This window comes from Typopeltis vanoorti, chromosome 12 (genome assembly GCF_054136105.1).
Source record: "Typopeltis vanoorti isolate ZY-2024b chromosome 12, IOZ_Tvanoo_1.0, whole genome shotgun sequence".
NCBI lineage: Eukaryota > Metazoa > Arthropoda > Arachnida > Uropygi > Thelyphonidae > Typopeltis > Typopeltis vanoorti.
The window spans coordinates 121,535,814-121,563,615 of record NC_143560.1 but is presented as its reverse complement, the minus strand read 5'-3'; the positions used below and the strand labels follow the sequence as shown (position 1 = coordinate 121,563,615).

At 34.8% G+C, this 27,802-nt stretch overlaps 1 protein-coding gene across 1 annotated transcript in view; it reads left to right on the top strand.

Moving 5' to 3' along the window:
• The first annotated feature begins 4,760 nt into the window (after positions 1-4,760).
• Positions 4,761-27,802, top strand: part of TBC1d7 (TBC1 domain family member 7) — a 131,104-nt gene continuing 108,062 nt past the window's right edge. Inside the window, exon 1 of the mRNA XM_090401854.1 lies at positions 4,761-4,933. Coding sequence (XP_090257980.1) covers positions 4,828-4,933 — 106 coding nt within the window. The 5' untranslated portion in view covers positions 4,761-4,827. The remainder of the gene's footprint in view (positions 4,934-27,802) is intronic.

Here is a 27,802-nt window from a genome sequence, read left to right as displayed (position 1 = left end):
AGAAACGATTTTGATCGCTCCTTCAAATGAAAACAAAATAAAGAATTCGTCTTAGTGTTTGTGCCGATCTTCGACACTGAAGTTGACCAATATTGAGCCAGATATCCAGCAACTCTGCAAGGTTGAGAAGCTCATCCATCTCATTAAAAGTAAATAGTAACATAAATATATCATAAAAAGCCAAACGGCTATTTTTTCTGGTGAAGTTAATTAAATTAAGGGGATAAAAATCCCTTATTATTTTACAGTCAGTATGCGAAACTCTGAGATCGAAAACTACGATCTAATAGTTTCATGCCGAAGAACTATCGGCGAATCCAAGCGTAAGTGAACACCTGGTAGTACAATACCAAGGCAACTCGAAGCAAAGTTGGAGCAAGCTCCCTCACTATCCTTGATATTTTCTCATAATGTAAAACACAGCTAATAGGAGATGTAATACGCCTCAATAAAATGATAATTATATCATTTTATTTATTTGTTTAATAAAAATTAAAACTCTGTTTTAATTTTTATCCATAAAATTTAATTTTTTATTTTATGTATCTATATATCCGGCCTGGTGGCCGACTCTCCAGCCAAAAGGCTGAGAGTTCGAATCCCGCCATGGGCATGGATGTTTGTGATTGTCTGTGAAAATACTAGTGGTGGTGGTCGGCAGTTGACAGCGTTGGTGTAGATGATGATGATGATTGTAGTTGTGGTTGGTGAAGAAGGAGAGTTGTAAAGTAGGTGCCCTTCCTCGATATATCTTTGGACTAATGGAGGTGTTATGTAATAATAATATCGACAAGCTTTATATGTTCATTGTGCATCACACTTGGAAATGCTTTATCTGTGACAAATAAGAAATTGCATTGGCATAATTGAAAAGGTACACAATTTCTTCAATACCCCTAAAAGACAGGACATCCTTGTTGTTTATAATATTATAATATTAATATCTTTTAAGATTTATATCTTTATTTAGTTTGCAAAAATATTTGCGTGCACCTTACCATTGTCTAAAATAATGCAAAAATCTGACAGTGACCTCTTAATTGCCCTAAATTTTGTTCGTGCTATTGTGACTCATTTAAATACCGTTCGTGAAACACCAGATTCTTCATTTAAAGATATTTACGATGAAGCATGTATAAAAGCCAATAATTTTAATATTAACATTAAAAAGCCAAGGACTTCATCAAAACAAACATTGAACACAAGGTCCAATGTTCCAGCCGATTCTGTAGAAGTGTATTTCAGGAGAACTATTTCATTCCATTTATTGACCAAATATTGACTCAACTTGATTAAAGTTTCACTCGGCACCGCAACATTTTGAAATATATTTTTTTCTCTTCTACCAAATGGAAAAGATGCTCCAACAGCAAGTGGAATGGAAGATTTTTGTCAATTGTGTGAATTTTATGCCAGTGATTTACTTTATACAAATCCAGCAATTTTGAACGCCGAATTCAAGTTGTGGTATAAGAAATTTCAAAAACCGTTTGCAATAGCTCCATGCAAAAATGCCGTTGATGCAGTTTCAAAGTGTGACAAAATGATATAATACTAACATCTATAACTTATTTAAAAAATGTGCAACGTTTCCGATAACAACATGCGTCAGCGAAAGGTCATTTTCTAACTTTGCCTTTTAAAAACCTATTTAATATTTACCATGACACAATCACGATTGAACGGACTGGCTTTGCTACATATATATATATATATATATATATATATATATATACATACACACACACACACACACACACGCACACACACACAGAGATTAATGTAACCACGACTGAAATAATTCAAGAGCTTTGTAAAAAGAAAAGAAAACCTGATTTTATTCTTGAAATAAATTTTTATAATCACCTAATGAATTTTATTGAATGAATGAAATTTAACGAATTTTAGTTGAACGGATAAAAATATTTTTAATGCAAATTCATTGTATTAAAAATATTTTTATCCGTTCAACTCGCCCCCCCCCCCCCCCAAGATTAAATCCTGGGTGTGCCACTGGTCATGGTATCGGAATTTTTCAAGATAATTAATTATCTTGAAAAATTATCTTGAAAAGGCTAAAAATAACCGGAGAATATTATTCCGATCTTTTAACCAGACTAGACGAAAAAATTCATGAGAAAAGACCCGGTTGGCAGAAGAAAGAAATCATCTTTCATCAGGACCTACCCACAAAGGCGTTTTGGCAATTGGAAAATTAAGGTATCTGCACTGTGAATTGTTGGAACATCCATCCTATTTCCCAGATTTGGCTCCTTCTGACTTCCATCTCTTCCCAAAATTAAAACTCTTCGAATCAAGAGGCGATTGCAACTGTAGAGGGGTATTTGCAGATCTTACTGAGAACCACTACAGGGTCGGGATAATAGCCCTGAAGCATCGCTGGAAACAATGTATTAGTCTTAAGGTAGAAAAATAAAAATAATTTTGAAATTATAAATTCGTTTTTTCATTGTTAGGCCGAGAACTTTTTAGAACACCCTTATGTTATAACTATGTGCTCATCTACAATTTTCTTGTTTTAATGACTCAAATTTTAACTAGATCTTATACGAGGTCTGACACAGAAAAAACGAGACCTGTATCTCTTTTTATTTATCAAATTGAGAAAATCAACTACGATCTCCTTCAAAATACGTGGTTCCCTTCTGAGCTGATTTACAGCTACATACAATGCTGCCAACGTTCAAAGCAATTCTGCAGATCATTTTCTGAAAGGCTGTTTCTGCAGATCATTTTCTGAAAGGCTGTTGAGGATCTGCGTTGTTTTTGCTTTCACATCTACCAACAAAGAATGGGTTCCTTTGAGCATCGACTTGATCTTTGGGAAGAGGTAGAGGTCGCAGGGAGCCAGGTCTGGCGAATAGGGTGGGTGCTCAAGCACAGTGATGTAGTGATTAGCTAAAAACTGCTTCGCAGACAAATCGTTCTGGACTGTGCGTTGTCTTGGTTCAAAATCCAACAGTTTCTCTACAATTCTGGTTGTTTCCTTCTCACGTGTTCGCGAAATTTCGTCACTGCAAGGTAATACTGTCGATTTACCGTCTGGCCGCTAGGAATCCACTCTACCATTACAATACCTTGGCTATCTCAGAAAACAATCAACATGGACTTGAACTTCGAACGACTCATGCGTGCTTTTATTGGTCTTCGAGATGTTGCTGACTTCCACTGCATTGATTGTCACTTGGTTTCCGGATCACATAAATATCCAAGTTTCATTACAAGTAATTACCGAATTCAACAAATCTGGTTCATGCTTAATGCGTTTCAAAAAATCGTTTGTGCCATTCAAAAAAAAAAAAAAAAAAAAAAAAAAACGAGTGTACGAGACATGTACTCTTCCCCATAAGCTTATGTAAATAATTGAAAAGTTTCCGTCGCGAATTTCTTCAGTTTCACAAGAAACTTTATGTTAACTCGCTGTTCACTTTTGCACTACAACATTTTCTGACCGAGGGTAAGAAAACGTCTATAATTGAACACTGTCCACTCGTACTGAGTAAAGCGATGGAGTTGTGCCTTATCTCACGGTGACAGGTTACAACATGCTCTATAACCATCTCTGTATCTCTCCCTCCCACTCTCTGTTTCCAAGCTATAGGATTATTCTCGTGTTTTTTTTTTTTTTCCTTTTTGTGTCGGACCTCGTATTTCCGTTTTCTAAGGACTTTACATTGCATCAATCCACTCAGACCATCTGAGTATCGGTTGAAATAATCCACTTGTCATATTAAGAGATCGACTAACTCTTGATCCTGTGTAATAAAAAGCATACTATGAAAGGGATAGGAAAATAATTGTTAATAGAATTTTTAAAGAGAAGCGTAATATTTTATTTTTATTTTCGCTTTAAGCTTAAGAAAAAATAAAAAGCTTAGAAGAACTTCTGTAGTTGGGTACTAGAATCGGACATATGTCGTTTTTCGTGCTGCCTAATGTTGTGGAGTGCAAATCCCACTTTCACTGAACTACGCAGACTTTAGTAGAAATTCTTTAACAACAAAAAAAAAAAAGTCGAATGAAAGGAGATCGTATTTCTTGGATGATGCAACAATATCAAAGCTATATTTTTGTCAGAGGTCGTCCTGTAAGCTATCTCTATATCATCACTTTCGGAAATTTTTTTAAACATTTCATAAGTACAAACAACAGCACTAGGGCACCATTTAAAAAATCGAACGTAGCATATTTCAATTGAAACACTGTTTTGGGAGTTTTTTTTTTTTTTTTTCCTTCCTCCTCCTTCGGTTTGAGTATTTTCATGTCACTCTCCCAAGAATGGCATGAAAATATAGTTTACCAGCCTAAAGGGTAAGCATATTCTTTATGGCATACGATGAAAGTAATGGAAAACAGTTGTAATTGGATATTGAAGGCTAGGAATTTTGAAAAGCGGAGTGCAATTATTTTTTATGCATAGAAATAATATTTATTATTAAACTTGTGTGTTTACAGTCTGGCCTTTCTTTTGCCTTCCAAATCAATTGGAAGTTTCAATTGATTCTTTTTGTGTTATGCTACCAATTCATTCTTTATTAATACTGTATAACTATTGTTGTAGTCCTTTCCATTAATATGTTCACTCGTCTGATGTTTTTTTTTTTTTTTTAATCTATTTGTTCATGAATCCTTCGATTGGAAAGAATGTACAGTATTCTGCTTTTGAAAAGTAAACATTAGTTAAAGAGACCAGCAGAGGGCATGAGCATCAAAGTTTTTTACAGAATGGCGGATGACAGTCGAAATTTTCGTTCTTCCTATTACGATAAAGTCGGTTTTCGGGGTGTCGAGAAAAAGTCATTAGAAATGCTATTAAAAGATAAACCAATAGATATCTCAAAGTTATCTCAGTTTTGTTTGAGATTTTCTCTTCCATCAATGTATCGTCTGTACGTGTGGAAGTTACTTTTAAGTAAGTTATCACTAGCAGAAATCTTAACTTTGTAATACGAGTAGATGAGACAGTATAGAGTATTTTTCATCCGTCAAAAACAAGCATTTTTAATCGTTTTAAACAAATGAACGAACAGGTCACAGGTTTATAACTAGTTTAGTGTTTTAATGCGGGAACTGTCTTATTTTCTTTCGGAGGCTACGTGGATAACTGCAAACCCAATCGAGATTTTTGAAATCCAGGAATGTTAAAAATAACTTGTTTTCAAAGCAACATTGCGAAGGTTTATACATTCCGTGGTGGTTTAATATCACTAATAATTAACATAAGTGGTTTATTTAGATAATTTTATTCATAAAGAAATCTTTAATTTTTTAATCGGTTTAAAAAAAGTTACCGAACTATCTTTGCTCCTTCAGTTCGATGTTAAATGTTAGTGATAATGACCAGTAGTCGAACAGAAACACCCATACTGAGGAATGCATTCAGATGTGTAGTCATAACCTCTCCCTTCCCCAAAAAAAGCTCACTCTTCCCCCCAAATTTTGCATTTTGAAATATTGTGATCAATCACAAAAAAGATCAAAAACAGTAAAATCCGATTTATCCAAGGGAAAAAAAAATTTTTTTTTTAAGTATTATCTCATACGTTTTGTTTAATTATTAAACCATGTAGTCACAAAAAATGTTGTGGTAGGTAGCACCTTCTTAGCCTGAATTTGGAACATCAGTGGGTAGCCACACTGAACTCTTCACCATTGCAGGCATTTTAAATATCATTAACAGAATTTCTGATATTGATGACCCCATCAATTTTTAGAATCAAATTTTCAGTCTCTTTAGAAAGTATGCCAGCTCATACTACTTTTTTTTTTTTTTTAATTTTCTTCATAAACAAGATGAGATAATTATTTCAGTTATGCATAACTCACCATATTACTAGCATCACAAGCCTTTAATTAAACAGTAACAGATATATCTGAACTGCTGTGTGGTGATTTCACAGCTTGTCATATTGTCTTCTGGTTATGCTACAAGATTGGATTTATAAGGTATAGTATGGAGGCCCTCACAAGAATAAAGCCTAAGAGCAGGCCTAAAAAAAAAATCTGAATTCAGTTTTCATTCTATATTACATCTTCAAATGCCAGTGTGCTTCAGACTGAATCTTTACATAAATTCAAGAAAGATAGCACAAAAATCTGGCTATGAGCCATCCATATAATCCATTACTAGGAAATTCCTGTTTCTTATTTTGAAGAAAAAAAATATTTGTAGACTTTCATATATCACATTTGAATAGTGTTTGAATGTTCTGTAATGTTTGAATCATTTGCATCACTTTCTATCCATATTTAACTTTTCAACCTGAAATGTATAACCTTACATTTTGCAACATTAATTGAAAAATTGGCAATCGTTATCATTTGCCCACAATGCCAGTTTATCTAAATCACCTGTATCAACTGGTGCTCTTCTCAGTTTTGCATTATCAGCAAACAACTGAATATCCCCTCCCTTAAATCTGCCAATATATCGTTGATATACAAATTAAAGAGTATTGGCCCTAGTACACATCCCTGAGGTACTCCACTAGTCACTCTCATTCTCCTAGATTTTATTTCACCATATACTACTCACCAGTATCTGTTGATCAGCATCCCCAATCCATGTTATCATCTTCATATCCATTCTCATTTGCTCCAATGTTTTTAATAGTTTTCTGTGTGATATTCTCTCAAATGTTTTGCAGTCCAGCAGTATCATGGTATAGCCATTTCCTTTATCCAATTCTGCTGTCACTTTATTAATACTTTTAATGGAACATGTGCACTCGACATTATAAAGTAAATTTAGAGCTTACACATGCAGCAAAAAATTATATAGAATTTTATTTAAAAACTCCAGTATATTCATCCAACATTACGTGGACTTAGTCAAGGAGATAGACCATTAACTACCATTAACTACATTCAAAAGATGAATTACAATAATGCATCATTGATGTTCTTCATTTCTGATCGATGCAGAACGGCTAATCTGTTCAAAATAACAAAGATGGCATGAACAGGATACTTGATAGACACTTGGTAAGGAAAGAGATGGTCATGTTCTTTGTGGAAGACAATTTCTGAGCTGGTTTGAAGAAAGTGTATAGATTGAGTTTTCAAAGAATCCTTGCTATTTGTTCCGTGGTTCCTTTAAGGTGTACCCTTAACTCAAAAGTTAGGATGCACCTAAACAAAATAATCATACTATGCTAGATTAATTTGAATGAATTGAACAGAAGAGCTGCATGAAAAACTTCAGTAACAGTAGGTATTTGTTTCTGGGAAAATTCCCATGTTATTCCTCTTAAAAAACTATTATTTATGCAGCTATTTTAGCCTGTTTTCATTTAGGAGTGTCGCTTATTTTAAATACATTGGCTTTTTAGTCTGCAGTCTATATATGCAGACTAATAGAGGAAGAAATTTTGCACATACCTTGTTTGGATGTTAAGATGTCTTCATTCTCCATACTTCTGCTGTTAGGCCGTTAAAGGGGGGATAGGAACCGTGGGGAGGTGTTTGAGGCAAGGTGGGAAGATTAATTTAGAAAAACCTGTTTTTTTTTTAAAATAATATATATATATTTAAATTAAAAAAGCCCCCTTAAATATAATATATATTTAAGGGGGCTTTTTTGGGAAAGGGAAGGGTTTTATGGGAGACGGGGGTGGGGGAGAAAGCCATAAAATGTGACAAACTCAATCATCGTCCACCGGCTCTACCTAATTTCCAAATGTTGGATGCTCCACAACATAAAAATTAGGTCACAACTCCGACCGATAAACGATAACAAAAGTCCTTCTAAGGCAGATACACCAAGCTGTCATAACATGGCCCTACACTTATCCCGAAATGTTCTGATGACGATACGTGGTCAAAACGGCTCGCCCCTCGTTAATGCTCTCCCCCGCCCCTGTCTCCCATAAAACTCTTCCCTTTTCCAAAAATGCCCCCTTAAATATAATATATATATATATATATATATAATTATATAAAAAAAAAAAACTGGTTTTTCTAAATTAATCTTCCCACCTTGCCTCAAACCCCCCCCCCCCCACACACACACGGTTCCTACCCCACTTTAACGGCCTAACAGCAGAAGTATGGAGAATGAAGACATCTTAACATCCAAACAAGGTATGTGCAAAATTTCTTCCTCTATTAGTCTGCATATATTTACCTCTAAAATACACTTGCCCTAATGCCCTAATAATTCTTGAGTAAAAAGCCATTGTATTTAAAATAAGGGATACTCCTAAACGAAAACAGGCTTCAGTAACAATTTATCATCTAAAAAAAGAAGTCATTATATACCCCTTGATTTCACTATTTTTCTTAAAAGAAAAATTCTTAGTTTGTCTTCATTGACTCCTCCTGGCTTCTTCTCAGATATATCTTAAACATTATTTTAGCAAATTCCTCTGTAATTCTTATGTTATTTAACTTTTGGAAGTAATTATCTTCAGTTAAAGTCCTGAAGTGACAGAATTTTGGAGATTAATATTATTAATAAGGTTCGCAGTAATAGCAAGCTCTGTTAAGCCTTGTTTAATTTTATTATGATTATTATTTCATGACACCTCCAAGGAGTCCAAAGACACAAGGGAGGGCCCTACTCAGTAGCTCACAGTCTCCACCACTTAATCCCCCAACTACACCAACCCACCACTACCATCATGATTACACCAATGCCATCTACTGCCCATCACCACTACCACCACTAGTATTTTTTGTCTAAATTGCATGTATTCTGAAGGCCGATTTGTCTGTATGCAGGATGAAAGACCCAAGTTTCTGTGTGTGTGGTGGGGGGGCCCTGCTACCTTCATATGAGATCGGCCAACTCGCCTTCAATTGAAATATTCTCATATAAATATTGCTCTCATCATAACAAGAAGAATGGTCATTTTCTACATTTCTAGGCATGCACACAATTTCGCATATCATTGTTGAATGCATCATATTCCAGCCTATACCTAACATTCCAGTTTGTTCCAAAAGGTTGAGAGCAGTATTGGAATTTTTTTGCATTATTTTCTGTAAACTGTGTTACATTAGTGCCTACAACGTGAACGATGCATTTTCATGTTGAAGAAGACATGACATGTATCTGTTCCATTCCATTTCTTACTTTATTCATACAGTGTTGGAAGTGTTGTGTCCCAATTTATGATTATTATTCTAACTAGTGAAATTCTGCTTATCTATATTCAACTTTTATCTATATAGAGATTTATCCCAAGTTACAAATATTTAAGCTATTTCTCCCCTTAGTGTCCCTAATATTTATATTATACTGCGCCTTTTGGGACATTTAGTTTGAGATATAAAATACAAAAACAAGGAGCAATTACTAAAATATGTCTGAATGTGAAACAATATTGCAGTCGTGACACTTTATCTCGTTACTCATTTAAATATTCTCCCCTCCCGCGTGATTAGGTTCGTACGTTTTCAAGTGGTGCATTGGGCAGCAATTTCAGACAACTGTATTATCAAATGAACAAAGGTTTATTAAACTCATTAACATGGTACAATTCAATTAATATATATAGCTCAATTCAATACTAAGAAAACATTTACAAATTAACATTAGCTTATCACAAGTAATTTGGCTATGATCCTATATGGGTATTGCGATCATGCTGCCATATCAAATTCAACACATACAATCATATGTATAATCCCAGATCTAATTGACACCTTAGTTAACCCTATATTAGTCTGAATATGTGCTATATGCAGCAGCACATGGACATATGTGATCAACTCACTCTATTTTACTATCTAAAACTATGTAAATTAAATTATCCTTTCACTGTGTTAACACATAACTTTGACATTTAAAACTTTCCTATAAGTTACAATACACATGCATAAATCTCAAGACACATAACTACTTATATAATATTAACATTAACAAGCGTACTTTCATTATAATCAGTCATGTACTAAAGTCCTAGTATAAATTTCCTTAGTCTCTTCAACAGTTCAGTAATAGAATAATGATTATAATTACAGATGATTTTCAGTAAACACGAGATTTTACAGTACCTTTTTCTCTTGAGTTTTCTATATTGGCCTCTACCTTTTTCTGATTGAACTATCCTGGTATGATCTCTCCTATAATCGGTCATGCTGCCATATCACTCCTGAGTCACTCCTGAGTTCTTTTTGCATTAAACTGTGCTTATGCGATCTTTACTTTTTGTACTTGAATTAAGAACATACTTTAGAATCATCTATACCATGGCTGTGAAACTCGCCACGTGGACACCGACTTCTTTACAGATTTCCTTTTTTCGTAGTTGTCACTGGATGATGAAACACATAGATAATACCTTCTTTCCTTTAGCTAAATGGCATTCCTCGTTTCTTACCATAGGAAATACAGAATCGAAATCCCGCTCACTACTTGTTCCCTTGTTGTGTCGGATGGAGATATAACTCCAATCCCGCCACTCAGGAAAACTGCGTGAAAACCTATACAAAGGAGCTACTGAAGAAACTATCCAGGAAAAAGCCTCGTGGGGGGGGGGGGGGTCTAACCTTTTTATACCTTGACTCCTAATGGCACCTTCTTTCATTTCTTTTCTCCGCCCCTTACTGGATTCGACTTCACCGACCAATTAGGGTAGTGTTTTTCTGCCAAACATCCTGAGGTCGGTGAGCACGTGACGATGTCTAAATCCGGGAATTGACCCTGAGCAATTGTCTATTGTTTTTCTTTTGCTAGCCTCTAAATTAATCCCCCATCCAAAATTTTTCTATGAATTTATTTAATATTTTAATCTCTAGCCTCTCACATACAATTTCTTATAACTAATCCTTTCTGTCTTACTTAGCAAATTTTTTCATATCACAACTGTAATGCATTCCTTCTTTTATTATTTAGTTCAACAAACACTATTTTTGACATATATTTTACTTGGATGCAAGAATATTTTTCTTTCTTTAAATAATTTCTGTATGAGCTCTTATACAGGGGTTTTATTTTATTTTCTCTTCATGTTACACCATGATAACTGGAAATTCCACATAGTGTAGGTATCAGGGTGTAACAGAAGTGTTGCAGATCTATTTGCATCTATCCTTCCGGTCACTATAACCAGAAATCTAAGTCCGTACCAGGAGAAACAACTACATCACCACCATCAAATTTTGCAGTTAGGATGATGCAGGCATAGAATATTCCCCAGTCATCCTCCATACCCACACTCATCCATCCATTAGTATTAGTTTCATTGCAAAGTGGATTTATGGGTGTTGGCTATTTAAATGTACGAATATATCTAATGTGTCTGGACCATGAGACCAAATAGCAAACACATCAACATGGCATAGCCAAAGCACTGGTTTGAGAGTGGCTGTATTGATAGCTAGCTTTTCCAAGTGTCCTATGTAGATTGGCTAAAAGGATGGGAGCCCATTGCTGTCCCATCTAATTGTTGGTATATTTTCCCTCTCCTTTCAAGCCACATCTGAAAAGATATTTAGAGTGCTTAATAAACATCAGCTACGCCATATTTAAATAATATGTAAAATTAGCAATTCTCATCCATTCACTCAAAGACAGAATCTCTTCTTTATCACATCCAGGAGTCTATGAAGTGCCCTGTTCGTGTAATTGAACTTACTATGGACAAACAGGAAGAACTGTGAACACTGTCGTTATGGTAAGATGGGTCTAGCAGACCATGCCTTAGATGCCCCTACACACAGAGGATCTATTGAAAAAAAAACAAAAATGCTGCACAGAAGTCATAAGTCAGAGAGATAGAGAGAGAGAGATTGTTCTTGGAATCAACAGAAGCCTTGAAACATAATCCAAACTTCAACAAGTATGTCTGTATAAATCTCCAAAAAGTTGGCAGACAGTCATCTCAAGACCTAATTAATACCTGCTTTCTCTCTCTCTTTCTCTTTTATTTTTTATTTTAACATAGATGGCACCTAATTAGGACTTTAGTCTTTGTGTTGTTCGTTGCAATTGTTTAGCCTAGTCCCATTGTTATACCATAGTGTAGCTGTTCGTGTACTCTAAGAAACTATTTTTGTGCTCTGAAGATGATGGATATAATACCAGCGAAATATCAGCAAATAAGTTAATAAATTAATTATTTTCTTATAAGTCTGTATTCTCATCAATACCATTAAAAATAAATTAACATGTACTGTGAACATATAATCCTTTCCACGCACTCACCCATCCAGTTGGAAAGGACGATCTCGACCACGCTGGGCTGGTCGAGATCTCTGGGCTGTTGATTGCTCTGGTCATTGTCTTATATGCAGATGCTCTTCCACAAAAATGAAGACTGTGCAGTTCTACATAGTATCTTATTGCTGATCTGAATCCCATAGACTCTGAGTTATGAGACTTGGAATTTCTTAGTATCAGCATAATGTTGCCCACATTGATTTTGGATGATTTAGTCTTTCACCGGGGTGTGAAGGGGTGGTAGTGAAGCACAATATATAACCTCTCAGTCATCCTCTGGTCAGCCAGAGGATGACTATATTATTGCAAAATTTAAATTAGCTGAGTTAGTCATAGATGTATGAACATATGGAGACTTTGAATTAAACTCTGATCATTATTTGGTATTACCAAATACCACCATCTACAAACCATCACAATCTTGGCCTGACCAGATGGACCGACTGCCACCTCACCTTGCTATCTATGTTGGTGACTTCAACTCTCATCACGCCATGTGGGACTGTTCATCTAACAACCAAGATGGTAATAATCTAGTTAACTGAATGGATACATATAATCTGTATTTGATCTACAATGCCAAGCAGGAAGGCATGCTTCACTCAGCCAGATGGAACAGAACCTACACTCCAGATCTGTGCATAGTCTTTAAAGATGCTGAAGACCACCCTCTGCCAACAACCAGAACCATCCTCAACAGATTCCCTAACAGCCAGCATTGTCCTACACTAATAGAGACAGGCACATCAATTCCAATCATCAGTGGGACACCACTCGCTAGATGGAACCTTTGCAGATCCAACTGGAATGTATTTGAGAAGCATATTGAGCAGATCATTACAGCAATACCACCCACCCCTAATTGCTATCCCAGATTTCTTAAAACTAATCAAAACTGCATCCAAAGCCACTATTCCTAGAGACTGCAGAAAACAATATATTCCATGCTGGAGTAGGGAAACTGAGGAAGTTTTAGCCAAATATGAAGAAACCGAAGACCCAGCTGTTGTTGAGGAGCTCATAGCAATGCTCAACAAAAACATAACGGAAAGATGGATCTTAACCATCCATGAACTTGACTTCACCAAATCTATCCAGAAAAGCTGGTCATTTCTGAAAAAAATGGTGGGGGTTTGCGTGCTGTTGGCAGGACCAACAGCACGCAAACCACTAGAGATAACTCCTGATCAAATGGCTAATCATTTACTGAAAGCCTTCAAGATACGTCCCAGCTCTATCAAGAAAATAACTGCAATCTTCCATCAAAAAAAATCTGAAGATGGTCCCTGAGCTTCCTGAACTTGTACACCCAGTATCTCAGGAAGCCTTAAAACATGCCAAGAATGGCAAGGCTGCAGGAGTGGATGGTATCCTCCCCAGTTTCTAATACATCTCTCTCAGCCAACGAGATCAAACATGGCTGGTTGCCCTTTTCTCAAAAGTTATAACAACTGGAAAACTACGAAATCTGTGACAGGAAACCAAAATAATTGCTGTGCCCAAACCAGGGAAAGATCCAAATGATGTCAAAAATCTATGACCTATCTCCTTGCTTTGCTTCACTTTTAAGCTCATTGAAAGAATTCTCCTTAAAAGAATTTCACCACTCATTGAAAGAGCACTCCCAATTGAACATGCTGGCTTCAGGCTAGGAAGAAGTTGCTGTGACCAGATCCTGGTCCTGACAACACAGATTGAAGCAGGCTTCCAGAAGAAACTTAAATCCGGAGTCACTTTTATTGACCTAACATCAGCTTATGACACAGTCTGGATCAGGGGCCTTCTCCTAAAGCTAAGCAGTATTATAAGGTACAAAAAAGCTTTCCAGTTTTTGAATCCATTCTCTCCAACAGAAAAATCTGAGTCCATATTGGTGGAAAAAAGAGCAGGCCCACATGGCTCTGTGTTAGTCCCTTTACTCTTTAACATCTATGTGTCCAACTTGCCACATACTAGTTCAAGAAAATATATGCCAACAACCTAGTGATCCTACACCAATCTACCTCCTTTGTCAACCTGGAATCAACCTTGAACATAGACCTGAACATCCTGGAAGAGTACTTAAAAGTGGTACCTGAAGCCAAATCCAACAAAAACTGTGTCCACAGTATTCCACTTGAACAATGCAGAGGCAAATCGACATCTCAACCTCTCTTTCGGTGGCAAAATGGTAGAACATGAGCGTCACCCAAAATACCTTGGAGTGAGCCTGGACAGAAGCCTAGCCTATAAAAGGCACATCACCAACCTGTCTAACAAAATTAAAACGAGAAATAATATCATTTCAAGGCTTGCTGCTGGAACAACCTGAGGTTGTGGTGCAGAAATCCTAAGGTCGTCGGCACTAGCCATTGCATTCTCTTCAGCAGAATACTGTGCCTTCGTGTGGGAAAGAAGTGCACACACTAACATTATAGACACCCACTAAACTCTACTATGCGCACAATTAGTGGGACACCGAGAAGCACCTGTCTCCCCTGGCTGCCTGTTTTATCTAACATTGCTCCACTACATTGAAGACAAGCCTCGATTAAAGAATTTAATAAAGTAATTATTATTATTATTCAGGCCTCCATGGAGTCAAAAGACTCATCGAGGGGAGGTCCCCCCTAAGAAACACAAAGTCTATCATACCACTCCTTAAACTCATTGACCGTTCTCGCTCTCGCCACTCCATCAGGCAATGCATTCCATGGTTCAACCACCCTCCATGCAAAGAAACCACTCCTCACCCTCTTGCTCACAGTTTCCTTTCATAACTTCCAGGGATGGCCTCTTGTCATCACTCCTTCCAGCTGTTCAACCAAGCGAAAGAACTCCCCAGTGTCAACCCTGTAACCACCTCTCAACAGTTTAAAAGTCTCAATCATATCACCTCTCCTTCTTCTGTCCACCAAACTCTGCAGTCCACATTACCTCAGCCGATCCTCATAACCAAAATTGTACAGGCCTGAAACCATCTTGTCATCCGTCTTTGTATCCTTTCCACAGTTAATTTATCCCCTTCAAATCCTGGGGACCAAATCTGAGAACAATAGTCCAAATGTGGTCCGATCAGAGACTTATACAATGGAATGATAACCCTCTTATCTCTGCAGGTCAGTGTCCTTCTCATAATTGCAGCAATCCTCTGTGTTACCTTCACCACCTTTGCAATATGTCTCCTAAACTTCAGGTTTCTATCAATCATCAACCCCAGATCTCTTGTCTCCCCTACTTCCTCCAGTATAACTCCTCCCATAGAGTATGCAGCATCCCATCGATGTTTCCCAAACCTCAAGACCTTACATTTTGCTGCATTAAACTGACACCCCCATTCATTTGCCCATCTATCTAGATTATTCAAATCCCCTTGCAGGGCTACCACATCTGCACTATCTAATAATCCTTCCCAGCTTCGCATCATCCACAAACAACTGAATATCCCCTTGCAATCCACTGGCAATGTCATTGATATAAAGGTTAAACAATATAGGTCCTAGAACTGAGCCCTGTAGGACCCCACTTGTAACCCTCTGCCTCCTTGAAACTGCTCCACCATACACAACTCTCTGATACCTATCAGACAGCCAATCCTGAATCCAGTTGACCAATCTGACATCCAGATCCATGTGCTGCAACTTAAATATCTGCTTATCATGTGGCACCCTGTCAAATGTCTTTGCTAAGTCTAAGAAAATTGCAGTATATGCCTTTCCCTCATCTAATGTTCTTGTAACTTTATTATAAAAGGCTAGCATATTGCTAAAACAAGAGCACCCTTTCACAAATCCATGTTGACTCTCACAGATAACATTACCCTCTTCTGCCCAATGCTGTATATGGTCCCTCACTAATGAGCAATCCATCTTTGGCCCTGCTCCAGACTCAAAAATCCACCTAGTCTTTGCCTAAAATCAAGAAACCCTTTCTGGTTTCTTGATTTTAGAACTCTCTTCAACAGGATCAGAACAAACCAGGGCAGATGTGGCTACCTCTACATAAATGGAGACTGTCAGACCACCCTTATTGTGACTATTCCCCTGTGGCCCAGATGATTACTCATATTGTGAATGACTGCCCAAGGTGCTAATTTCATGGTAGCGGCTTCCAGGACATCCACGAGGTGACAGATGAGGTCCTGGATTGGCCTCAGAATAAATAAATAAATAAATTTGGTATCGAGAAAAATTTATTTAAACCAAACATTGGTTTAAATAGCTAAGAATAAAGTGGAAAATAACTATCAACTGAGTTTCAAAATTTCTTCATTACACGATCCCCATAATAGACAACACTATCAGAAATGCACTGATTTAAAAATAAAAACCATACATGAATCAAATGACATAGAAGAGGAATTGGAAAAATTGAAACAAATCCTGACAAAAGCAACAACAGAAAGCTTAGGAATGAAGATTAAATGGAATAGAAAAAGAAGACTATGAAACTGGAAGTAGAAAAGATAATTTAAAAAAGAGAGAGAGAGAAAGTTGCCAGAAATGGCTAAATTTCAAGACAGTAGAAGCAAAAACAAGAGTACAAAAGAAACAGTACAATTGCAAAACAAGAAGTAAGAAAAAAACATACAGAGAGAGAGAGATAAAACAATTTTGTAACAGAACTAGAAAAGGATATATCTAAGTCACTACCAAAAACCTATAAAATAATAAAATGCATGAACAAAGAAATAAAAAAAAAAGGTAAAAATACAAACAATAGATTTGGAAAAATAAGTCACTTATTTTCATAATCTCTGGACTGATAATAAAAAAGTAAACTTCTATATAAGAAAGAACGATCTAACAGAAAATAGTACGATGTAAGAGATATCGTAATATTTCATTAATAAAATATTCATCTTACAATAAATAAGATCAAAAATAAGAAAACACCATGAGAAGACATTATAAACATAGAATTGTACAAAAAATCCAGATGAAAAATTTAATGGAAGACTTCTGAAATTCTTTAACATGGTCTGGATGTCTGACAAAACTCCAAACTTATAAAAAAAGGAAATAAAGATGATTGAATAATTATAGGGGAATTAGTCTGCTAAATGCAGGGTACAAAATACATGAAGGAATATTAAAAGAGAAACTAAACAGGATTATAGAGATCAAACTAGTAGAAGAGAATGGATTCCGAAAGGTCAATCTTGCATAGACTCAATTTTCATTCTAAAATTATGAATCAAAATGAGATGAGAATTTCAAAAAGAAACACATGTGGTATTCATTGATTATGAAAAAGGCTTTGATAAAATGAATAGACAAAAGTTATTTAAAATATTAATCGATCTAAATATACCAAACCAGCTCTTGATCTATTCAAAAAATATCTGTAGGAAATAAAATATCATAAAATAACAAATATCAGAATAGAAAGACATATCAAAAGGAGTTCGACACAGATGTACCCTATCATCACTAAATTTTAGCCACTTGGAATACAGCATATCCCATGTGGTATACAAATAAACACATAAAGATAGATACACTATTATTTGCAGATCAAATTGTATTAGCTACACCAGAAGATGATCTACAAATATCACTGAAATCATTAAATAAAATTTCAGAACAGTTTAATATGAGAATATCAAAAGTAAAGACAAAAATAATGGCTTTCAAAGGAGAAAACCTAATAAGAAGTAAAATAGTGATAGATAATATTAGAGGAAGTAAATACTTTCAAATACCTGGTATGTGACTTATATGAAGATGAAAAAGATATAGACATTAAAATATCAAATTATGTTCAAGTAAATGGCATAATAAACAATTTATTTAAGTCATCCTTGATACAAAAACACAAGAATTAGACTATAATATCCTGTCTAAACCAACTGTATATGAAAGTGAAAATGGACCTTAAAAAAGAAAAATGAAAAAAAATTCAAACAGCAGAGATGAAATTTCTCTGAAAAACAATTGGATATACTAAGTGGGACCATAAAACCAATTAACTACTATATAAGTTAATATAAACAAAAATGTTTAGAACAATGGACAATAGCAGACTGCTAGAAATGCTCTACAAATAATGTAAAAAGAAAATTTACAAGCCTAAGAAAGTGATGGCACGAGATCAGAACAGTTCACTTGTCCTAAAATCATGATATGAAGAAGTTTTTCACCATTATCATGAACACTGTATAGTATCTGGAGAAGATTATTATGTTGGAGGTTTAATGGACTTTTTACAGCACTCACTTTTTGTGAGTGCTGTAAAAAGTCCATTAAACCTCCAACATAATGTCCTCACAGCACTTAAGCCTCTACACAAGAATTCTAATCATCCATGGAGAAGAGTTAGCACGCAAATCCAATACGGTAAGCAATACGGTAAGTCAAAACTACGACTATCTAGACAACTAAATAGGCTGGCCTTTTTAAAAAGATGTCGGGACACAAGAGTGATACCGAAATGTGTTAAAATGAAGATAAATATTTGTGAGTGCTGTAAAAAGTCCATTAAACCTCCAACATAATGTCCTCACAGCACTTAAGCCTCTACACAAGTATCTGGAGAAGAAATGCAGTACATTGCCAGCAAAGGTTGGTCGATTGGTAGACTGCTACTAATGGCTCACGCAAAAAGTTAAGCAAGTTTGTGCGCGGTTAGTAGTTGGAAGTGGATCAATCGTTCGATGCTGTTGGCACACTCTCCCTCGATGAGTCTGGACTCCCTGGAGGTGTCAAATAATAATAATTTCTTCCTCACATACAATCGAGCATGCAGATATACATTTGACTCTAAGGATTCTCTTTGCCTTATGAAAAACATAGAGCAACATAGACCAAGAATGTACATAATAGTAAGTTTCATTGTGAAACAAGTCATTGCAGAGCTTATTTCAACATAGTGCATATAATTTCTGTAGTATCACTTAAACTACTATTAAACACGATATCACAGTGTTACCAATAATGGAAACACAAAATGACTTAGCTATTTAATATGGTAGCCTGCATCAAAAGGCACTCATGGGCAGGGTTCAACAAATATACTTGGCTGTGGCAAGTAGGTTTTGCTGGTTTGTAGGTTTTGCAAATTGCAGCTACTCCTGAGTAGCTGCAATTTGGACTAAAAATAATGTTTTATTTAATAATAAAATAACTCTCTCAAACTGCAGTAGAACACAGTTAATCATTTTGTGGAACACCCATTGGCTGATTTCAACATATTAAAAAAAAAATGGGGAGAGGGGTCTTAGGTGAGTACATTTTTTTGTGCAACTGGTAGAGTTTTGCATAATTTGTTGAGCCAGTGTCTTTAAGGCATGACTATACTCTCACTAACAAAATGTGAGATGCACGATACAGGTGATTGTGTTATAATTCAGCAAACCCAGAGTTTCCAAGAATCAGAAATCCTAATTTAGCCTCCTGCCAGGACAGATCTGTAAGCAAGTTAGAATGATGATAGAATGAATTATACAAGTATCACTAACAGTAAATATAGAGATTCTCGGAGTTAAAAATTTAAGCGAGTTCTGAAAAACCTGTGAGGAATACAGAGTTGAATTGTGGGAATGTAGATTCACTTCTATTTTTGAATACAAACATAAACTAATTTTTTTATTAAAATTTTAATTTGTCAGGTTATCATATTGTATCAGGTTTCCAAGTCCTCCTCTCCCCATCCTTTTTTTTTTTTAACAGTGTTTCATGTTTTCATGAAATCAAAACACTTTGCTGTTTCAAATATCTAAACAGCTTCATTGTATTGTATCTGTTGATCATGTATAACAAGCTAATAAATACAGGTAACCCTCGTATAGCGCAGGACTTATACAGTGCAGTTTCGATATAACGCGGTCTACAAATTTTAGTAACCCTTGTTGAAAGTGGTACTTATACAATGCGGTGTCAATATAAGACGGTCTACAAAGTGTAGTAATCCTTTATCTTTTCATATATTTTTCGACACATGACGTAAAAATCGAATTTTATCTTCGTTAAATTTGCGTCTGCCCGTATCACGTATGTAGTTATAAGTAGTGAATTTATATTAGGGGAAATACCCTTTAGCACACATGTGCATCAATTGTTTACCGTATAAAGTATTTATTGTTGAAAATTGTCTTCGTTTTCTGCCAGGAAAGCGCATGAAAAATCATAGGTGTGTTAATCTCAAGTTGAGCACTATTTTTTGGTGAATTATATACAATATGTAATGCTTTTTTTTTATGTAAAAAAAAAAATATAGTTTTATAGTAATGGCCACTTAGACTGCTTTTGCGATATGGTTGAAAACGAAATTAGTGAATTAATTGATGGGAAAATAGATTTAAATGAAGAGGAACTGATACAATTAATAGATGACGTCGAACCAAATGGTGGGGAAAGTTCTACCAAAGATTCTGCTTGTGATGAATCCGTTAAAGAATTTCAGTTTAAAGAAATTAGCAGGATTGGACTTCGCAAGAAAGTTATTTTATGAATAATGATCTCTCCATGGATTGCTCTGGAAAATTCACGAGACGATTAGATATTTGTTTAGCTCCATATTATGAATTTAATAAAAAATTGCAGCATAGTACCAAGCAAGGTCTTATTAGTGACTTCTTGATAACTAAACCAGTTATAAAAAACTTCTTGATAATTTTCATTGCTGAAATATGCAATGAAAATTATACTAATGATGTCCAAGAGATTTCAAGTGATGACGACGTCCGGCCACTTGTAAATAAAGAACATCTACGAAATGTTAGTTTTGAAGAGAGTGAAGGCGATTGAAATATACACTTTAAAAACATTTATGTATTATATGCAATGAAGTTTACTTACGATTTATAATTTTATACTATGTATTTGTTTCATAGTTTATATGTTTTCTTAACTTACATGAATTACCTGAATTAAATAAAAATATTTTTTTGTTGGATATGCCATTGTTTATATAATCTTTAAAAAAAACGATTTAAGAACCTAACCCTACTTTGTCTATATGATCTGAGTCTCGCATAACATGATTTATATAATGCAGCATTTTTGTGGAACCTAACATCCGCGTTATATGAGGATTACCTGTAACAAAAATAATTTCAATATTTATTGAAATTATTTATTGCAGTGTCACACTCAGAAGTGCCCAAAAGCTGCAGGAAGAATAGATACTTGAATAGATACATTTCCATAAAAAGTAGTATACAGTAATACCCTACCTTACAATGCTTTGCATTACAAATTCACTCTCGTGATGCTTTTCAATTATGACTAGTGCCCATTTATACGACACTATATTCACTTACATGACAGTTATAGCAACAAGACACTTCTGCGAATCAGTCAATAACTAGTTTTTGTGAACTGTTTATGATGTCATTTCTCATTACATCTCACTGTATTTTGGTGTTTTGTGGTGAATTATCAACTCTGTATAACTATTATTTTATTTCTAACAATGGCAGATAAAGATCAAAGTAAGAGTGCTGTTGATTGCTGCAAAAAGAAGATGCATAGGCCTATTACATTACATACTGTGATTAAAATTATTAAATTTGGTAACAATGCTGAATCAAACATTGAGAGAGACAGGCTAAACTTACTGTGCACTACTGTTGTTACACTTAATGAAAACAATAAAGTGCTAAGTGAAGTGAAAAGTGCTACATTGGTTAATACTACAGTTATCTGTAAATGTGAAAGTATTATTGCTGAAGTGGGAAAATTTTCTTTTAACGGTGTAGATTGATGACTAAAAAAAAGGGTTGGCATTTTCCTTTAAGCCAAGCTATTCAGAATAACCTTTTCATTTGTGAAATTTATTTTAAATATTTTGTTTGCATATCTGATATAAATAAATGCTTTATTTACATCATTTGTGCACATGATGACTCTTTAAAAGCATTATTAAACCATTACATTCATCTGCAAGTGTGTGTGTGGGGGGGTGATTTGCTATACAACGGTGGTCTGGAACCTTATGTGTCATATGATTGTGGTATGCCTATATTTAAAAATGGCAATTCAATAGTGGAATAAGATTATGAATTCTTTATTTCATTATTGCAAATTATTTATAAAATTGGACTTGTATACTGTAAAGACAGAATGTAAGCTCTGCCACTTTGTCTCCCAAAAAGATTAATACTGCATATCACTGGTACCATTGAAAGAACACACCCTGCCTCTGGTTGGAAAGGGCATGAGTTTTTGAATCCCATGAAGGATAAAAGGAAACGTGTTTTAGGTCTCTTTTCAGCTGAAGCTGAATTTGATGTTAGCGAAAGGATTTTTCCCCTCCAGAAATTCAGATCACCCAACAACAAAACACATTTGACAGACATATGCTTATATATCTTATCTAATTACGTAGCTGTAATTCTAAATAATCATAAACTTCATACTTCTCAATCAATAACTGATTGCAGTATCACACTAAATGTGTTATTAGCAAGCATTTTCCAACTTGTGTTTTTAAATTGAGACATAAGTTGATGTTGTAATAATGATTAAATATGAATTACTTAAGTAAAAAATATTTTATCTATTTGTAGGATTTTCAGTCGACGTGTAATGAACATCTCTAGTGTGATTGATTTAAAAGTGGAGCAAAGCAAAAGCTTTGACAGAAGGATTAACATTGATTTAAAAATCGAGACGTAAATGAAAGACATTACAATGATAAATAGTTATGGAAGTCATAACTATTTATATAAATACATTTATATAACTAGTTACATAAATGTATTATTTATTTCTGTAGAATTTTCAGCTATGTTTCATGGCCATTTTCAATACATTATAGTAAAAAAAGAGATATACATAAAAATGAACAATTAAATTGAAAGTGCATGATATTATATTATATAAGCACATGATATTCTCCTCCTGTTGAATGCAGGAGAACTTATCTACATTAATAAATATCAAAGAATAAATTAAAATAAAAATATTTTTAAAATTTAAATAATTACAATTTTTATGAAACACATGAATGGTGAGTATTAGTTAGAATAACTTCCTAAAATCGAGAAAGTTTAATGCAGTCATTTTTTTTAAGGTTAGGATCACGAATGTGTGCTTTGCAGTTTTCTTTATACAATCTTTCCAGAAGAAATAACTTTCGCATAGAACTTTAGTATTATTCCACTGAATTCTGTGTTTTGTAGACAAAGTGTGGCTTGCTAAACCATCTTTATTTGACATTTAAGTGAAATATATTATTGATGTTCTTCAAGACAGACTTTCATCATCATCGTCATCAAATTCCTGCCATGTACCCTCAAGGGGTGTACAGGATATAACAGTACTACTTGAAAAAAATTACATCATTACTAACTTCCTATCTACAATTTTCCTCCAAATCAGTCTGTTACTTGTCAAGACTCCAACATTATCAGATCTTATATTTCTATCGTAACATTTTGTATTTATTGCTCAGAAAGATCTCACCAGTTTTTGTCTTTTTTGTTTCAGTCACCTCTATTATGTCGATCTGGTACTTATCTAATTCCTCAGCTAGCTCCATTTCTTTGCCATTCAGGCTTCTTATGTTGATAGTACCGATCTTTAACTCTGGTGATGTTGAGTTAGGGTTTGTTTTCAGATTTGTTCCAGTAACTGACTTTTCGCTATTCCCTGGCGAAAACAACGGGGGGCCTTGTTTAACTGGGCGACACCCCAGCCGGCATGAAATTTTGTCATGTTGTACTATCATTTTTTATTTTGGTTTTTAACCAATAAGAATACAATTTGGTCGGCTAAATCCCAAATTGCCAGCCCATCCTCGTTCATTCAGTATCCAAATAGATACCTAACAGAGTGCACCACGAGAAGGTGAGGATTGGACATTAGGTCAGAAGCCCTGGTCGGTTCTCTGCATTCCTTTAAAGGCTATGTGGAGGTCTCCTCTCAGTTATATAGCTTTGATCCTTAAGCACCCTGCAGAACAACCAGTTTGTCCATAATAACATAGGCCTCAAGAACATAAGATTCTGTAAAGTCTCAGATAACAGAGAGGAGGATATTTGTCTTTTGGAGAGACAAGAAACATATTAACTTTACAAACTGGTACTTGGAAAGAGACTCATAGGTCAATCTGATGAGGAAGTCTTGCTATTTTTTTCTGATAGTCCTTTGACATATGAAAGACAAATTCTAGAGACTTCATCTTGAGAAGAATTAAGATGAATATAATTATTATAGATTATTTTATTCATAGTTTTTGCCTTATAACTATTGGAGATAAAGGTAGCTCTGATAATAGCTCATTGTTTAAAAGAGAATCAGTGGAACAAATTTTATGAGCTCTGTCAAACACTATATGTCAAAATTCTAACTCACATTATTACCACTGCAGTGGTAATAATGTGAGTTAGCATTAATATATTTGCCAGTATGATTTGGCTTCTGTGTACAAAGACCTATAGACTGCATTAGGGTTGATGCAGGATGAGAACATCCAGAAAAGGACAGCAGTTATCTTCTACTTCTAGTGTAAATTTGATTCTTGGGTTTACAGACTTAATTTTCTCAAGAAATTCATGGAGATTGGACAAAGAAGAAGAATCCATACAGCAAAAACATCATCAACATGTGTATCAAATTTATGGCTTAGGTAGAAAAAAACAGTCGAGAATATGTTTAAAACATTCCATGAAGTAATTAATTTAGAATAGGGGGAAATGGGAGACCCCATTGCTGTTCCTTCTGTCAGCTTGTATAATTTGTTTTAACAACCGAAGTATCCTGAATTAGTGACAAAATAAAATAAAATCACAATATCAGGAGGAAAAGCTGACCTGGTGGGCGTATCTGCTCTCTAGCTAAGAAGCGGTAGTTCAAATTCTGCCAAGGTTATAGATGTTTATGATTGTCCTACTAACTGTTTACTATATGTACTGCTGTAAACCTGTGTCCTGATGCAGTATGACTTTTGATGTCTTTGCTGTGTTAAAAAAATCAAATTAGGAGGAAAATCTTTATATTGCAATTCAGTTATATTTGTCAGAGGCTCTGTCAGATTCTACAGAAATAAATAATACATTTTTGTAAGTGACTTCAGTAATTATTTATTATTATTAAGAAGGATTAACAATAAATATGGTATTTTAAGTTGTGGTTAAGTAAAAAAGTGTATCAAAAAATAATAACATTGATGTAGAGTGCAAGATAATCCACATCAGTGTTAACTGATGATATAAGGAACTACACATATATATATATATATATATACAATTCATCATATCTGTTCAGATTTGGATGATATAGTAATTCTTTAAAACTTACATTATTTTTCCAGGAGGAATCTGCTATTAGGTAACACTTTTTTTTTTTAAGGTGAACCACCCTATTTGAAGGTGATAGCATGGTATTACCTCCACAAAGTTTTAGGAAAAAGACTACATAACAGCAAGTTCTTCATGGAACTGTATAAACAGAATTGTGAAATATTACTACACCATGCATATTCAAACAGATCTGATTCACGTGAACTACATATACCCTTTCATGGGAAATAATATTACATAACACCACTCTATCAGTGTTTTCCATATACAGTTCACTACATCTGGCTTGTTCTTCATTATTACATGAAGCAACAAATTGAGAATTTTTTTGTTCTGCTCTGAAGCAGAAGTAGATAAGGCTTAATTTCAGCATGCTGAATTCAAACCTGAGCTTAAAACTGCTTCTAGTTTTTCAGAAATCAAAATTGTATGTTGACATACTAATTATATTTCTTATGAACATATGCAGATGTACTTCATTTATAAGCATCCTCATGAAATATTCCATTTATTTCAACTTACAGCTGGCATCTTTGTTCCTTTAATTAAGAACCAACACAAATCACCACAAAAAAAGTCATCTTCATCATTGACAGCACCCAGTTTAAAAGAAAGAAATCTGTGGATGTAGGACGCATCTGAAGGAATGTTGCATTGATATACCTGCAGAATATCTTTTATGTGATGTCTGAATTTTCACTATTAAAAAGTCTTAAAAAATTGGCAGCGAAAACTTTAAAAACTTTTTGTGTTGCTTTCATAAGTATACATAGTTGTGCATCATTAAAAACTTCTTAAATATTTTACATCATTTATCCAAACCATTACCATTATTTTAAAACTTCAATAATTTTTTTTTTCATTAGATCAACTTAATGCAAAACAGTGGCAGGAAAACCTTTTTTGGGCTTTGCAAATATGAAACATTTTTCTCCTATAGTACTTTTGTAAACAAGTGGTGGCATTACCAACTGAGCTACTATCCCACTGGTATAAAAAGCAATGCAGTTTTGAAGTCTAACTGCATGTCTGTTAAATGTGCTATGATTCATATAAGGATTCCTTTATATGCAAAAGCATATACTAGCAAATTGCAGGGAGAATGATTTTCGATGTACAGGACCTTCATACTAAACTTTGATGCATCTGCAAATAAACAAATGCCATTAATCAGGATGATGTTTTCTCCTAACCATTTTCATTTTATTTATGTGGGGTTCCCCCCCTTTCTCCCCTGCCCCTTTGGGGAGGGTTGAGCCCTCCTAATGAGGGATTTAGTATATGTATCTTATGACTGTAAGTCTCTGTGTGTGTGTGTGTTCAGGAGGCCAGTTTGCCTATTCTGAGGGATAAAAAACCCTCTACTACCTCCGTATAAGACCGGCTAAGTCACCTTTATCAAAAGAAACCAGATAAAGGTTCCTCGCATCATGGATGGGAATCAAACCCCGGTCTTTCCGACCAAAGGACTTTGTGTGTACTGACTTAGCATTTTCATTAACATCATAGTAAAACATGAGGAGGTCACCTCTCTCATAAATTAAAAAAAAAAATTCTAAATTTAACTGATAAACAATTTTTCTATGAGGTAGTCTTTTTGAGGGTGTGCCAACTTTGCACTCTCGATCCTAAGATTTCAGCTTGTGTTGTGTTTTGGTAATATTCAGGTCTTTCACTAGATCATTTAATGCTGCTTAGGTTGAGGTGAGGTGAGCTATTCATATGACTTGTTAACTTGTAGCTGAAAATCTGGACCTGGTTCACAAGGACATGTTTTGTTTTCAGGTCTTTCTCAGTAGAGTTCATCCATCCACGTCTTTGTTTGGAGCTGACAACTTGCCAAAAGGCATTGTAGCAGGTGTGTACTATGTATCTGCTATAATGTGTGGAAACTCCAGGTCCTATCCTGATCTCTTGCTTTACCCAAAGTACAGTTCATATGGTTTCTTGATAGAGTGAAGTGAATGCTTGTTTTGCACATTTTAATGTCACTCTGCAATGAACACACATAACAGACTGAATCTGGAATACTTATACGCTTAAGGCATGTATTTGTGAAACAACAATTGAATAATTCACTAAAATGCACTCGACAAGTTCACTTTAAACAGATAAGAAGGAAACAAATACTAAAGAACTTGACCAATTGGAATGTAAGCTATAATCATTAAACTTAATACAGATTTTACGTACATAATTTTTTTGTTAGCATAAAATTTTTGCCTTAGTGTTAAGGACATGTTTAATTTGAAAGTCATACTAAAGAACAAGAACAGAAACTGGAAAATTCAACAATGAAAATGCATGAACCACATGAGACAGAATGACACAGCCTAAATACATTAAAGTCCTAATAAAATTGCTTTAACAAGAGATCATTAATTTAAAAA